At 42.5% G+C, this 14,582-nt stretch overlaps 3 protein-coding genes across 4 annotated transcripts; 1 reads left to right on the plus strand and 2 right to left on the minus strand.

Annotated features, from left to right (window-relative positions):
* Positions 1-167: 167 nt before the first annotated feature.
* On the plus strand, positions 168-5,975 carry irak1bp1 (interleukin-1 receptor-associated kinase 1 binding protein 1). The gene is made up of 5 exons (XM_086019900.1): positions 168-483; positions 1,187-1,268; positions 1,588-1,718; positions 2,609-2,918; positions 5,001-5,975. Exons 1-4 carry the CDS (start codon positions 197-199, stop codon positions 2,892-2,894), a joined length of 786 nt encoding a protein of 261 aa, XP_085876026.1. The 5' UTR covers positions 168-196; the 3' UTR covers positions 2,895-2,918; positions 5,001-5,975.
* LOC147128152 (uncharacterized) lies at positions 3,171-8,358 on the minus strand. The gene is made up of 7 exons (XM_086019901.1): positions 8,206-8,358; positions 7,143-7,270; positions 6,248-6,328; positions 6,084-6,172; positions 5,015-5,175; positions 4,295-4,411; positions 3,171-4,208 (listed from the first exon to the last, which is right to left on the minus strand). Exons 2-7 carry the CDS (start codon positions 7,265-7,267, stop codon positions 4,098-4,100), a joined length of 684 nt encoding a protein of 227 aa, XP_085876027.1. The 5' UTR covers positions 7,268-7,270; positions 8,206-8,358; the 3' UTR covers positions 3,171-4,097.
* A 1,348-nt stretch (positions 8,359-9,706) lies between these two features.
* wdcp (WD repeat and coiled coil containing) lies at positions 9,707-14,511 on the minus strand. Of its 2 annotated transcripts, none has more exons than XM_086019898.1 (4): positions 14,381-14,511; positions 11,294-13,391; positions 10,742-10,862; positions 9,707-9,956 (listed from the first exon to the last, which is right to left on the minus strand). In XM_086019898.1, exons 2-4 carry the CDS (start codon positions 13,109-13,111, stop codon positions 9,754-9,756), a joined length of 2,142 nt encoding a protein of 713 aa, XP_085876024.1. In that variant the 5' UTR covers positions 13,112-13,391; positions 14,381-14,511; the 3' UTR covers positions 9,707-9,753. The 2 variants fall into 2 exon arrangements, with proteins under 2 accessions (XP_085876024.1, XP_085876023.1); XM_086019897.1 differs by having other exon boundaries at positions 14,350-14,494.
* Between the last annotated feature and the right edge of the window lie 71 nt (positions 14,512-14,582).

Here is a 14,582-nt window from a genome sequence, read left to right on the forward strand (position 1 = left end):
GATTACAGAGTATTGTTCCATGACAAATTCATGAGTTATGTGGAGCAATGCAATGCAATGTATACATCTGTTGCCTGTTTCATGGAACAAGTCGAATTGCGCTTGGTTAGTGCTGGCGTAGTAAACTACATATCCCATCATGCATTTCACCCATTGCCATGGTAGCAGGAAGCCAGCTAGGCGATTAGCGACAGCAATGGACAACAGGATTCAAATATTCCCCGGCGGGACGCAGCCTACTTCTTCCAACAGCCCCTTTGCCGTCACCGAAGCCGAGCATGGGGTTGTGGAGACGCGGGCCGGAAATAGACAGAGCCCCGCCGGGAGCCAGGCGAGGGAGCTCCATGTGACCGGGACGGCGGAGGTTAGCTACCCGGCTGACAGAGCGTCGGTGCGGCTCAGTGTGGGCAACAGCAAAGCGACCGTCAACGAGGTCACTAGCAGCGTGTCACGACGGCTGGAATACATTTTGCAAGCTGTCAGGTGCGATTAAACAAAAAAAACCACATTCTTCTCGTGTGTAAGAAGTGTTAGCTTAGGTGCTAACGTTATCCGCAGTGAACAACTCCAGGAAAAATGCTGATAACGTCATTAAAATAGCAGTATCCGCAAATCTAATAAGCAGATGATATTTTTTTGGTAGAATATACAATAGAATATAGAATATGCATCAAATTATTCCACTAGCCCAACTTGAGTTGTGTTTTGTCCGAAAAATCCTGGTGGCAAAAGTTCTCACAATCTGTACTTAAGTAGAAGTACAGATACTTGGGTAAAAGTAGATGCACTCATTTAACTACTGTAGTGAAGTAAAAGTAAAAAAAGAAAAGAAAAGTAGACTGAAGTGTACTTAATTATTAAAGTCCAAATTAATGTTGACTCAATCATTTACAAGACACATTTTGACACAGTGGATTTAAAGGAACAATGAAAAACAACTGCACTCACCTCATATTAGTTCAGGCTTTTAAAATGTTTAAAATTGTCCTTAAGTGTGAATGCTTATTTGTCTATTTGTACCATGGAGACCAAAGGGTGTACCCCACCTCTTGCGCAAAGTCAGCTGGGATAGGCTCCAGTTTACCAGCAGCCATCAAGTATAGAAAATTGATTGATTGTTCTACCATGATTGAAGTGGTTATGATGAAACTATGTGGCGTAACATTTGGTGTTTCTTGATGACTAGACAACATGGAGTCAGAGAAGACGACGTCACTGTGAGGAAATTCCTTCACCGGGATGAAGAAGTGTATCATATGAATGCAGAGGTAGTGTAGCTTTACGTTATAGATCCACAATATGGTTATTATGTTCGTAGTTTGCGTTTTGGTTACCTTATTTAGCTACATCAGAGCGGCGACACAGATTGGATCATGACACTGATGTTAGCCATTAGCCCGTCTATGGCAATTTGCATTGTTTATCAGCATTAAGCTAAGCAGACTTACCCAAGGCAATTCTATATAGGCCCCAGCTCACCCGCCACCCTAATGAGCACATACGTATGAAAAATGGACCGTGGTCATGAGATTGTGCAGCCGTATCTACCGGTACTGTTGTGTCTGATTGATGGTTTTTATTTTGTAGGTGACTGTCACCTTCTCCGACTTTGACAAAATGGAGCACGCGTGCAGGGTCCTGCTGGAGAAATTGGACAGGAGCGTCTCAGTGGGACAGCCTCGATTTTTCCACAGTGCAGAGTGCCTAAACCATGTCAGGTGAACACACTTTTTTTTTGCATAATTTTGTGGTTGGATACGAGAGGTGGTAAAAGTAATTTACAGCAAATATAAACTCTACACAGCTGTTTCAATGGCATTTTTTTTTTCGCGATATCTGTTGAATGTTTTGGGGTTTAATGGCTTTACGTTATTTAATGGGTGCAACTGGGAAAACTGAAAGAAGCAAGGAAATATATACATTTTTTTATTTTTACATGAGAGCTATGTACTTTATGTATTTTTTTGTTGACAACCTAAACAGCCTCAAATATATTTATATATTAAGACCGAACAGCCTGGGGTCAAACTGACCTGAAAGAACACCCACTTACAACATCAATGGGCACAGGACATGACATTCAGAAAAATATCATGTTAATGTACTGTGATTTTAGTTTACCCAGTTGTCTCCATTAAATTAGATAAAATGTTGAATGATGATCTCCAAAGGTAAAAAAAAATTCCCTATGTCAGTTTATACTAGTTTTGATTACTTGGCACAGAATAGAACTTGTCTGCACACAAAATACTCAACTTTATCTGTTTTATTCACTTGCATAGTGCTTGTAAAAAAACAAACAAACAAAAAAAAACACAGTGGACGTGCTATCCAAACATTTATGTTGCTAAATCAGACACTGGAAAACGACACCTTATTTCTATGTTTTTTCAGATAGGTTATTTTAGGCTGGCACAAGACATTCGCCATGTCTTTTTGTCATTTTTTTTTCATCCAGTCATTGTCCAGAGTAGTAAGTACAGATGTTTTCCAATGTAGAAAATTAAAACTTAGAAAAATAAATACTCAAGTACAGATAGCTGTAAAATTGACATTAGTACAGTAACAAAGTATTTGTTCACCACAGTTTGATATTGTGTGCGTGTAGGCAGACTGCATGTGTTTCGGCGGTGGAGAACGCCCAGCAGAAGGCCAGCAGAGTCAGCCAGCTACTGGGGCAAAGCCTGGGCGTGCCCACCCTGGTGCGAGAGGAGGAGACGCGGGAGTGGAGGAGCCTTGCTGAGGACGAGGAGGAGGGTGATGGTGGAGGAAGGCGGGGTCAAGAAGGCGCCCCCTCCCAGGCCGCCCCTCTTCCGCGCATACCCAGTGTCACCGCCTCCTCGCGGGTGTCCGTCTACTTCCGAATGCGTGATGGAAATAGGAAGAAATACTAAAACGAAAAGTGTTCTAGCTTAAAGGTAAGATAAAAACAGACACATTTTCAAAACAAATACAGTAAACCCCAGAGAAATTGCAGTTCATTGTTCGTTCCCACTCTAAATCGCAGACTTTTATCATCGGTATCAGGCGATACGGGTCTTTAGGTATCAGTGAGTAAAAAACAAACTGGTACCAACTACCCCTACTGCCCCCCAGTGGCCAAGGTAGGCAAACCAGAGGAAGCAGCACAATGAATTGAATCGAAGCATTAAATCATGATGCACAGACTGTTTTAATTCTTTAAATTATATTTAATTATGTTGTTAGAATGCTTTTGTAGTACATTATTATAATGTGTAGTTTTCCTCATTAAAAATACATTGCAAATATCTTTTATTTTTTTTTTCGGTGGTATTTTTGGGAAGGCCCTAACAGATTAATGGCATTTCTATTCATTGGGGAAAGATAATTTGAGATTTGTGCGTTGTCAAGGCACCACTGCAGTGGCGAGGGTGAGTCCGAAACATATCCCTTACGATAAACGGGGGTTGACTGTCTTGTCATTTATTTGAAGTCATACATTCATCATCATACATTCAAAGCTGTGCATGTACGCACTGTGCCAAAGTCAAGCGACATCATTTTGAGATGATGCTATTATAAGCAGCTTCCAAGCGCAGGGCGGTAAAGCTGCCATTAAGAGTAAATATCATGTAACCATAATTGATGGCTTGTATTTCATAATGCAGTGGAACCTACAAAGTCAACATGACAATTTGGAATTGAAAATTAAAAAAAAAATCAAAACAATTCTGCAGCATCAGCGGAATTTACTCCCACTGCAACGGATGCTTTTTCTTTGGCTTTTTAAAAACAAAAATTGCAACACTAAAAGAGCAGCCCAAAAATGGACTGTTAGAGCAACCTAAAAATAGATGGTAACCTGCTAACCCTCCTGAATGTTATGAGTCAAATTGACACATTTGAAAAACTAGAAACATTTTGTTTTCTTTTAAACACTTGACTTATGATGGCATCCATTAGTTCAGTTTGCCGACTTTCTGTTTCGAGGTTCCACTACTTTTACTGTTATGACAAAATGTCTGCTGTTGGATTAAATAGGTAATGGCGGCTAAGACTTGTACACAGTACGGTGTCACACAATACATTCAAATGAGAGGCCGCTCTTGGTGGAATCATCCCGTGAGCCATGACGTTCAAGCACTGTCGACGTCGTCCTCTGGGAAAATCTCTTTCAGCCACGTTTGAGGCACAAAGCGCTCGCCGTCAAAATGAGTGAAGTAATGGTTCAAGCTGGCAATGTTTGGCTAAAAACACATCACAATCAATATAACACAAACAGTGTGCGTGTGTGTGTGTGTGTGTGTGTGTGTGGTGATGATTGTGCTCCTACTTTTTTTCCAGTGACACGTTTGAGTTGAGTCTGAGGCAGGTAGGCCACCAGTACATGGTTCGGTGCTGGCCCACTGAACAGAACTTTGTAATGAGGAGTCCTCTCTGCTGGACCACCCTAATGGTTAGCCAAACATACCATGTCACTGATCAGGCAACAAACATCATCATCTCATACGTGTCAAATTGTTCAAATGTTGCCAGATTTAAAAAAAAAAAAAAAAAGTATCTACAGTGAACTCAAGGTTCATTTAAAATTACTTTTGAAAGTATTCCTTCCAAGAAATGGGAGACCATAGTATAACATCACTTTGAGGAAAAAAGACTCCTTTGCTCAGACAGTTCTCCAAATAAGCTAAGCGTGCTTGCTTCTAAACATAAAAGACAAATATTGTATTATCTAAACACCAAGACGTTTCACTTAATCATATCCGTTTAACAAAAGTCCGATAGCTTAATGCTAACATAATATGAAACGCCATCAAGCGTAATGTTAGGCGATCATAAGGGCTAACAGAAATTAGCATTCATAATGTACCACTAATGCTCAACTTAGTGAGCATTATTACTCACTTATTTCCCATTTTACCCTAGATGCAGCATGACCATCGCTTTGGACACTGTCATTGCAAATATGCCAATGCTATCACTTGACTTTTTAGCTACTTTGGATGTGGTTTCAAACTTTTTTTTTTTTCCCCCCGTAGTCACGCCGTCTGACCTGCTTTTTGCTGTACATCTTATACACCCACTCGGCCGGGGCCTTCATCTCGGTGTCCCAGCTCACCACCACGCCGATCCGGTGGGCCCTGCGCTCCATCACGACCTCGCCCACCCGCAGGAAGACGTATGGCGGCCGCGGACTGCGCACCAACTTAGATGCTGTGGTGACAAAAACACAAACATTATGCTATTCGATTCCTGCACTGCAGAAGGGAAAATATATGGATGGATGGATCAGATAGTTTAAATACAGTACCTAGAAGTGTCCAGATGGAGTGCTTGAAATACAGTGGTACTGGTACCTTAGTTTATGAGTTTAATTTGTTCCGTGACTACGGAAATTAGTTTTCCTATTGAAATGACTGGAAATGCCATTAATCTGTTCCAGTGTATTGTATTGCACTGTTTGATATGTATCTCGATACGTGGGGTATGAAACGATTCAAGAACAGTAGATTTGATTCGGTTCTATTCAGCGGGATTACGATTCGATATGTGGCTGTAGCTTTTGTCATGTTTATTATATGTAACATGTAAAAGCTCCCCAAAGCCCAAACTATTCCGGTTAAATCATCAACCTGATTTATCCCAATTTATACACCTCCCAATTTAGCAACACCCGGGGGGTGGTGCTAGTGAAAGTTTAGTTGGACTCTAAGTTTAAAACTAGAGGCGGACCGTCCTATAGACGGGCACTATTTTTTTTCCCCCCGGAAAAAAAGGCAGACGACGGAAGGGTACTCACGCTGCAGACGGATGAAGAATAATGGACACTAAATTTTTTGTAAAATGCCCAGCTCTGGTCGTAATGACGTGAAATGCTGACTCATGGAGTGAATGACGAGCACCATGTAAAAAAAACTACATTCAACTCGAGCCATGCGAAGAGTCAGCATCGCTCGCGTCACATTTTTTAGCTGTGTATCTGTAAATAAATGAGCATTTTGCTACGAAAAGCCCTTTTTTAGTCTTGTTTTTGGAGTTGTACTGAAAAAAAATACTCAAACTCGTATTTGAATATTGAATATTAAACTCGTAAATCAAGGTACCACTTTATGGGCGCAAACCTCCAAAGAATCCCTGGTCGTTGTCAATCATCATGGTTTGCACGGTGACCAGATGGACATCCTCATCCGTGTTCTCGCCAAACACCGACCTGCATGAAGAGATTTCGAGCACGTTCGATATTTTCACGATTTCAGAAATGTGGGCTGTTCCTCAAAGTACTCACAGGATTTTGGAAAGCTGCCGCTTCGTCCACTCGGTCCACGCAGAAACGTTCAGGTAAGAACTGCTCCACACTTGAAGCAACCTTGAACGCAACACCACACAACTCAGTAGTAAATATGTTTATTATTACTACCTCAGCCAAGGAAAGTCAGATTTTGGGGTGTGTTTCTGAAGAATTCAAATCAATTTTAAATTCTCTGCAAACAATTGATTATTGAAATATTCATCAATTAAATCGATAATTGACTATTTGTTGATTAATCAAATAATTCTTGCAGCTCAAAATGTGACATTCATGAAATAATCACAAAGTAGACAACCACGGTCTGTAAAATAGCCACTGAGACACACTTGGTGGCAATTCACTCGACAATCATGTAATTGATTTGCTCATTATGTATTATACTTCATTAGGCAGAATTTTCACGTATCCGTACATTACTTCTTTATCAACTTTCATTACATTTCCTAAATAAAAGTCAGAATTTTCTTCTCAGCTACTGTACATTTCTTAAAGCAGAATACAAATAAATTTGTTCATGTAATGCCTGAACCATGGAGCACAAGGCAGAAAAATAGTTTTGCCTGAACTAATTGGTTAGGGAAACCGGTCGAGGCAGCTCATGAAAATAGGACAATAGTCATAAGGAAGTCGTTATTTAGTCACACCGGTAGTGTGTGCGTGTCCGTCTCTCTCTCTCTCTCTCGCTCAGTCCAAATCTTTTAACTACATCACCGACGTAAATTTAAAGCAAAAAAAACAATATAAATGCAAATATTAAACGCTCTAACCACTCACCTTTTTTGGAATACTTTTACCTCCCATACTCAAGTACATTTAATATCAGAAAATAACACACAACTAGGTGCGCATGAAATATGTGTTTGTTGCATACTGTGCTGATGTGTGGAGGCGCTGCTCTGTCGTGTTGCCGCTCCATTTGTGGATAAGATACTGAGCCGGGAAGGCCGACAGCAGGAGCACCAGTTGCACAGCCGCAGACAACGTCAGCTGAGGCATCACCTAAAGGGTGAAAAATCAGTCCACCTCTTAAATACTGGAAAGCGTCCATGCTATACACAAACGCAACATAACAGCACATTATCTGAAGCAGTGCGCAGACCAAATTAGACATGGCTTTGGCCTGACCATAAAATCAGCAAATAAACTAAGTCGGTAGCATGTGTACCAGAGTATACGTTTATTTGACTCTGTGCGTCAATGACGGAGTAGCGATACCAAAGTATACTCTACTAATACATTATATGTTGTGCCAGACTGCGTTATTACATTGTTTTACTGTACATGATGTGAATTAGTGAAAGTACCAATCGCTAAGATGGTTACTTATCACTTCAGAATAGCATAATGCAGGAAGTGCTATGTTAACAGATCTTTATTTGGTTATTCTTTCACTCTTCTAAAAAACTAATGCCAAAGCGCAAATATGCAGGCTTTGCTGTATAGTTTAAATTCTATGGCCATGCATTACCAAAGGTCCTCGGCAGATTAGATTGCCATGGCAACCAACACACAGAGGCTAAAATCTGATTGGAAAATAATAAAAATAAATAAAAATAAAAGAAAGGGCAAAAAATCTAATATCGCTGTGTGGTTCTTATTTTAAAAAAATGAAATAATTGTTTAATTCATTCACTAAAAGTAATGAAATAAAAATAAAATAAAAATATATAATGATAAAGATTTTTAAAATGTATTCTAATAAATAAAGTTAATTATAATGAATTCATTCATAAATAATGAAAAAAAATGCAATGAAAAAATTGCAATGACAATTCATTATAATTATTTAGTAAAATCGAACTTTTTTTTTTTTTAATCATCCAAAATGCAATGTGGCCTTTGAGGACAAAAGTTTGCGCACCTCCTTAGTGACCCTGACCCTCCACCACTGGTCAAAACCACAGTTCGGAAGGCTGGTGAATTTTTGTCCTCACCTCGTTTTGACTTTCAATCTCCTTTTTTCTTTTGCTTTCTTTCTGGTGTTGACACGACTCCTCCACGACTATGGCCACCTGTCTGTTGACATGCCGCGAGTGGGCGGGGAAGTAAAACCAAAACACGTTTGAAGTCTCAGCCAATCGCGGCGGCCCACGGAGCGAACATGTGACCCCGAGTGCGGCGGAGAGCCACGTCAGGAAAAGAAGTCACCTGGCAAAACGAAACACAGAAAATAGTAGATATATATAGCTACGGAATTGTACGTCAACGGGGCTGCCATATTGGATGTGTTTGATCGTGACCGTAAACGAATGTTTGTCTACGGACTGAACGTCATGAAACGACACAACCGATACAAGGCAAAAAGTTATGGCGCTTCATTCGTATTTATTGACACACGCACACACAGATCGGCAGATCTAACACTGATGAAAGCATTACAAAAATACTCAAATTGTTTTATGTGAGTCGCTCATGATTAAAATAAACAATTAACATTTAAACTATATTCATTATACCCCAAATTACATATACTGCTATTGGTGCCTGTGTAAAATCCACAAAAAAACAAATAAAAACATACAATGAAACAACTTTATATATTTTTTTAAATTACGACTTCATAAAAAGGCATGCAATGAATGAATGAGATCATGGCATCGCCCTGGGGGGAAAAAAGATTTAGTAAACATTTCAGTCTTCTATAGTTGGGGCAACTCATGCTGGGGCCAAGGTATTTTACTGGACCCCGTTTAAGCCAAACGTAAAAAATGTGGAAAACTCAAATTGTGAAAAACAATAAGATGCTATGTCTCCACAATTGAGCACTACAGAGTTCAGCCTTTGCGCGTTTTCAGCGCTTATCTTAAAAGAACTTTAATGTATTCAGAGAAAAAAAATGTCTGACTTCACTTTACGGAGTCTTTAATTATCCCCCTGAGGGGAAATTTCAGTGTTAGTGTAGTATAGGGTAAATCAGCACCCAGACCAAAAAAATAAACTGATTGATGATGGATGGATGGAAAATATCTAGTAAATTGTTATGTAAAACGACTTTTATTATTCTGCATGGTATGAAGCCATAAGATTTGTCAAAGCATTAACAGTTTTGCTTTGGCACCATCTGGTGGCATCTTGGTGCTAAAGTGAGTTGAGGAGCTTTATTTAGAGATGTCATTTACTGCCATCTTGGGGCATCTAAAGGCTATTACAGTAATTTACAACTCTTTAGAGGTAGTGTCAATCACTCCGGAGTTTCACTATTCATGGCAGGGGTTCACAGTTAATATAGGGCATGTATACATATAAAAATACACATATTCATCTTACTTTTATACAAATTCATTTGTATTTGTGTGCAAGATGTTTTGTTCCAGGAGATGTATGAAAAAAAACTAAAAATAACAATCAAAACTTCTATACACACAGCATCTGATGATTGCTAGTAAATTGTGGCTTTTTGTTTATTATCGTCAAAACAAAAACTAAAACAGTAAGTGAATTATTGAAACTGCTTTATTGACAAGGTGGTCTAAGTCCAAAAACTACGTGGAGGCTTCCGTAGTGGCGGTTGTGTTGGTGGGGTTGTGGCAGGGGGCTGGACTGGACGGGCAGGAGGTCTCGGGACTCCCGGGGGTGCGCAGGGTGGATTTGCGCTTCCCGTTACGCACGGTGAGCTCGTCTTTGGGCTTGAACGTCAGGGGCACAAATCCGTCGGAGTCGGCCGCCAGGACGATCCACAGGGGGCCTGAAAGAACATGAACAAAACCACCGGGCGGGATGTTAGCGCGTTGTGGTTTAGGCCTGTTACATTCTAATAAAGTAAGCTGCTTCTATTTAAAAGCTTCTTATCTGTCCTCGGCCACTAATCACATCCAATTATAGCTCAAATACATGTCGACCATGGATGTGTTGACATGGTTTACACCAAACTTATTATATTTTTAAAACAGTAAAAAAAAAAAAAGGAAAACATTTCTAAAACTATTATTACCGGTATTCATAATTAAATTACAAGAATTAATCTACTTACAGTATTTAATTAAATTAAAATGTGTCTGAGGCCTGTGCAAAACGTACTTACTACTCACTTACTACTACGGGAGTTACTTTATTCAATTACAATAAATTATTCAATACAATTAATACAATATGTTAAATAAACTATACATTTGTATATAATCAACCATTTCTTTAATGAATGTAGAATTCTGTTTTTAAAATTTTTTTGTTCATAATGTAAGTAAAATCAACCAATTAATTCAAATATTTAAACTTAATATAATATGGCAGTGTTTTTAAATGTAACTTTGATTTATTTTATTCATAAGAAATCATCTTAAAAATTATGTAATGAAATACATTTTCACAATAATTAAAAACAAATGAATACATTTTAAATAATCAATTTTAGGGGGGAGGGGTACAGCAAAATTAATGCGACACACATTTCCGGACTCTCGATAACTTAAATGCTCAGTGGGCCGAAAAACACGAGAGCGAGTTTAAAAGTCTCTCAATCGACAGACGTACCGTGCAGCATCTCCACGACGGTGAGGTTGAAAAGCTCCTGGAGGGCGCGAAGACACAGCTTGCCGTCGCACAGCAGCATTGGACGCCGTTCGTCGATGAACACGTTCTCAGACAGCTGCTTCTGCAGGACCCAAAACGGACTCAAATGTCAAGCGCCGCTTCCAATCCTGACCCACACCACGTCTACCAGAAAATACATACGTGTGTGTGCAGTCATCCTCCGTTATATCTCAGTTCAGTAGAAGCTCATTCAACTCAATTTACTCGTATAACAAATCAATAATCCTATTTGAAACGATAGTGATGTACGTGTGCCTTTACGGGGCGGGCTTAGAAGATTATTTTTTCCGGACACTTGTTGATATGCAGGGTTATTGGGGCTAAAACATCACAGTCCCATAGACACAAAAATAAAACAAACAGTGGAGTACTAAAAAAGGACATGGACCTGTTTAAAATCAGACAAGACATTTTTTAGCAACTACCGGGGAAACTACAAAACAGAGTAAGGAGCACAAACCTCACCCAGGCAGGTTTCTTATGTGAACGTACCTGGCATGTGACGTTGAGGTAAGGGGGCTCGGCCGCGGTCGGGTATGAGCTCGGAACCTTCTTGCCGTTCTGGGCGTACTCTCGGATCTCGCCCAGGCACTGCTGCACGTCTGCGAAGCGAGCGAACAGCCGCTCCATGTTGAAGACCAGATGCTCCAGGGCTCGCTCCCTGGAAGGTCCACCCGGCGGGGCCATCAAGGGCTCCGGTGCCCCCTCCGGTCTAGGTGATCCGGCCCGGCTGGAGTCCCGGCTGGTCTGGCTGGCCACCGCCAGGCTGGTCATGCGGCCGTCCAGGTTCTCCGCAGCGACGGAGGGGGTTCTTTCCGAGGAGGCGGAGAATTCCGCGGAGCTGGGCTCGGGGCTCCTCACCTCCTCCACCAGCCTGCGTCTGCTCCCGGGTGAGCGGGGGACTACTCCCGCCCCGGGTAGAACCAAGTCCTTTATCCCCAGCCGCTCCCTGTCATCTTTGGGCAGGTGCTCTGAGTGCCTCCTAATCCGTGACAAATTAGACGTAGGCTCTACGTTGAGAAGGGAGGGGGCATCCTCCCCATCGAACTCTTTGGCCACCAAGCGCAGGATGTACTTTTCCGTGTTGGAGGACGGGAGGAAGGCGGGGTCCATGGACTTCTGCCGGCCTACCATCATCAGCAGCACCTTTTCGCTGAGGAAACACACCCCCTTGGGCCTGTCGGTGGCCTGCAGCGAGATCTGCTGGATGTTGGGCATGGCTGACGCCGTGATACGGTACACCAGCACCATGTTGCAAGTGTTTGACGCCACGGCCACGGTGGAGGCGCGCGGGTCGAACGCCACCAAATCCGGCACTAGAATCCCGGGGATGCTGACTTTGCGGGTGGTGACCACCTTGCGCTCGTACGTGATCAGCACCAGGTGTGAGGAGTCCTGACCGGAGCCCGTTACTGCGTCCTTGCGCTGCAGGTGGATAAGCGGGCTGGGGTCTGAGCGCCGGTGCCTGGCCAGGAGGTGGGTGAGGTCCATGGGGCCCGAGGTGGGCGTATGGGACCTCTCAGCGAGGTCAAATGATAGCCGCCTGGAATCCTGAGAGAGGTCGTTTTCTGGCGTCTGGACTCGCGGGGGGTCCACCTCGAAGGCCATGCCGGCGTTCAACCCGCACAGCTTCTCCAAAGGCAGCTCCGTCGCCACGGCAACCTGAGAGTCTCCCGTTGCCTCCGTGGCACAGATGTAGCCCCCCACGTCGAAAATGGGGCAGAAGGAGCAGGCCACCAGGCTTTTGTGGATGTCGTTCCAGATGTAGGAGTGGAGTGCGGTCCCGATAGCAACCACCAAGCGGGTACCGTCTTTAGTCCAACACGCGCAGTGGATCAGCCCGCTACCCTTAATATCCGCCTTGGTCCTCCTGTTGTCCACCCGTACCGAGAACAGCACTGAAGCGTCCCGTTTAGTCAGGAGAGCTAGAATGTCCAGTTTGGGGTGCCAGACGCAGCCCTGCGCGAGCAACGGGAAGGGCTCGCTCATCTCGCAGGTCTGCGTGCACAGCAGCTTGTTATGTTCCAACGCGCTGAGCTGCAACTGCCAAACGCTGACGTGCTTCTTGTGCTGCACGGCCAGCAGGGCGGGAGAGTCCGGGCAGCAGAGCGGGCCCCAGAAGAGCCCCAGGACGTGCTCGAATTGCCCGATGACGTTGGTGTCGCCAAACTTGGTCTCGCCCCGCTGGAAGTAGAGCGTTGTCAGGCACACCTGCTTGCCGTCGGTCCACGCCACGCCGTGCACGGGGTGGATGGCCTGGTGCAGCGTGTTGATGCCGCTTCGTAGCAGCTTGGCTTTACCCAAGTCCATCTCGGCGAGAAAGCGGTAAGACAGTCTGAGCGGCCGGGAGGTCCTCACCTTGCAGATTAGAACCGGCAAAGGCTCTCTCCTGGGTTTCCTTCCAAGTAGGCGCCTTAATCTGCTCTCCTGAGCAGAGGGTGCAGTGACGAGCACTAATAGCCGATTAAAGCGCAACGACCTCAACACGACACTCTCGGGACCTTTCAGGACCCGAGGCCGCTGACGTCGCTCACTTAATCACACGATGGGGATGAGGCATGTTGTCTTTCTCAGGGCCCAAACGGAGTTGCTAAGGGAGACAAGTAGGTTTGCAGGGGGCGGGGGGGGGTAACTTCCTTTAAATTTCCACCTCAAGTTAAAATGGGAAAATTTCGAAATATTTCTAAATGGAAATTGAAGGGAAATAACTGGGGATTTGAGGTATAAATAGAGAACAGAATGGAGAGCAGTAAGTACTGATCTAAGATCACCCATAAACTATATTTGGCCTTGCCCCACAAAAGAGCTTGTAACTTGAAAAACTTTTCAAGTTGGCCTTCTGAGGTCAAGGTACTGTACTTGCATGAAATCTAGCCTTTTTAGTCAGGATAGTCGAGATTATGATAAAAATGATTAAACTATATTCTGGTTCCCAGTTAAAGGCCAACCCTAAATTTTTTTATTCTCATTAATTACCATGAATAATTTCCAGGATACTTTTATTATAAGTACAATTGAGACAATTTAGTTTTTTTTTACATTCCTGAAAAACAGGTATCAGTATCAGGTTGTAATGACTGAAGTTGTCACTATAAAAGGTGTTACATTCGAGTGCCATGTTTAATAAAGGTTTTCGTTTCTAAACAATATTTGATTAAAATAAAACACATTTTCATCACAACTGCACAAAGTTGCAAGGATCGGTAATAGGTATCTGCATTTAATCAAATCTAAGTACTCGTGTTTGAAAAAAGTGGTATCGGTGCACTCCTGGATCTATGATGCAAGTAATCCAGTGTGTAGTGAAAGTAGAAAATCCCCGTTTGGATGCAAAATACGTTTAGTTAAATCATGGCTATATGAAGTACAAACAAATATACAATTTTCCATGCACGTTTCTGTCCATAATGGTCGCTTAAGAATTATTTACGCATCTAACATGTTACTTCATGGGTTCATAATGCATCACACTGTGCTCTAACTCCATGTTTAGCTATGCTAGACTTAAACAGCCTAGAAAAAAAACACATTTTGGAAACAACACGTACTTTGTCGAGTACAGCTTCGCGAAGCACTTACGGTGGCTGCTGTCATGGATAACTTCACATTTTGCCGGCTAAACAACGCTGCAACTTCAATGTTTACTAGTCTTTTAACCCGGAAGTGATGCCCCGGCACCGTCCAGAGAAGGACATCATGGGAAACGTAGTTGAATTCAAGAAGTACTCCAGTTTATTTGTAAATGTCGTCATAATAATTGTATGTAAATAATAATTGCATC

The sequence above is a fragment of the Filicampus tigris genome, chromosome 20 (genome assembly GCF_054856515.1).
Source record: "Filicampus tigris isolate MCC_2025a chromosome 20, RoL_Ftig_1.0, whole genome shotgun sequence".
Taxonomy (NCBI): Eukaryota; Metazoa; Chordata; class Actinopteri; order Syngnathiformes; family Syngnathidae; genus Filicampus; species Filicampus tigris.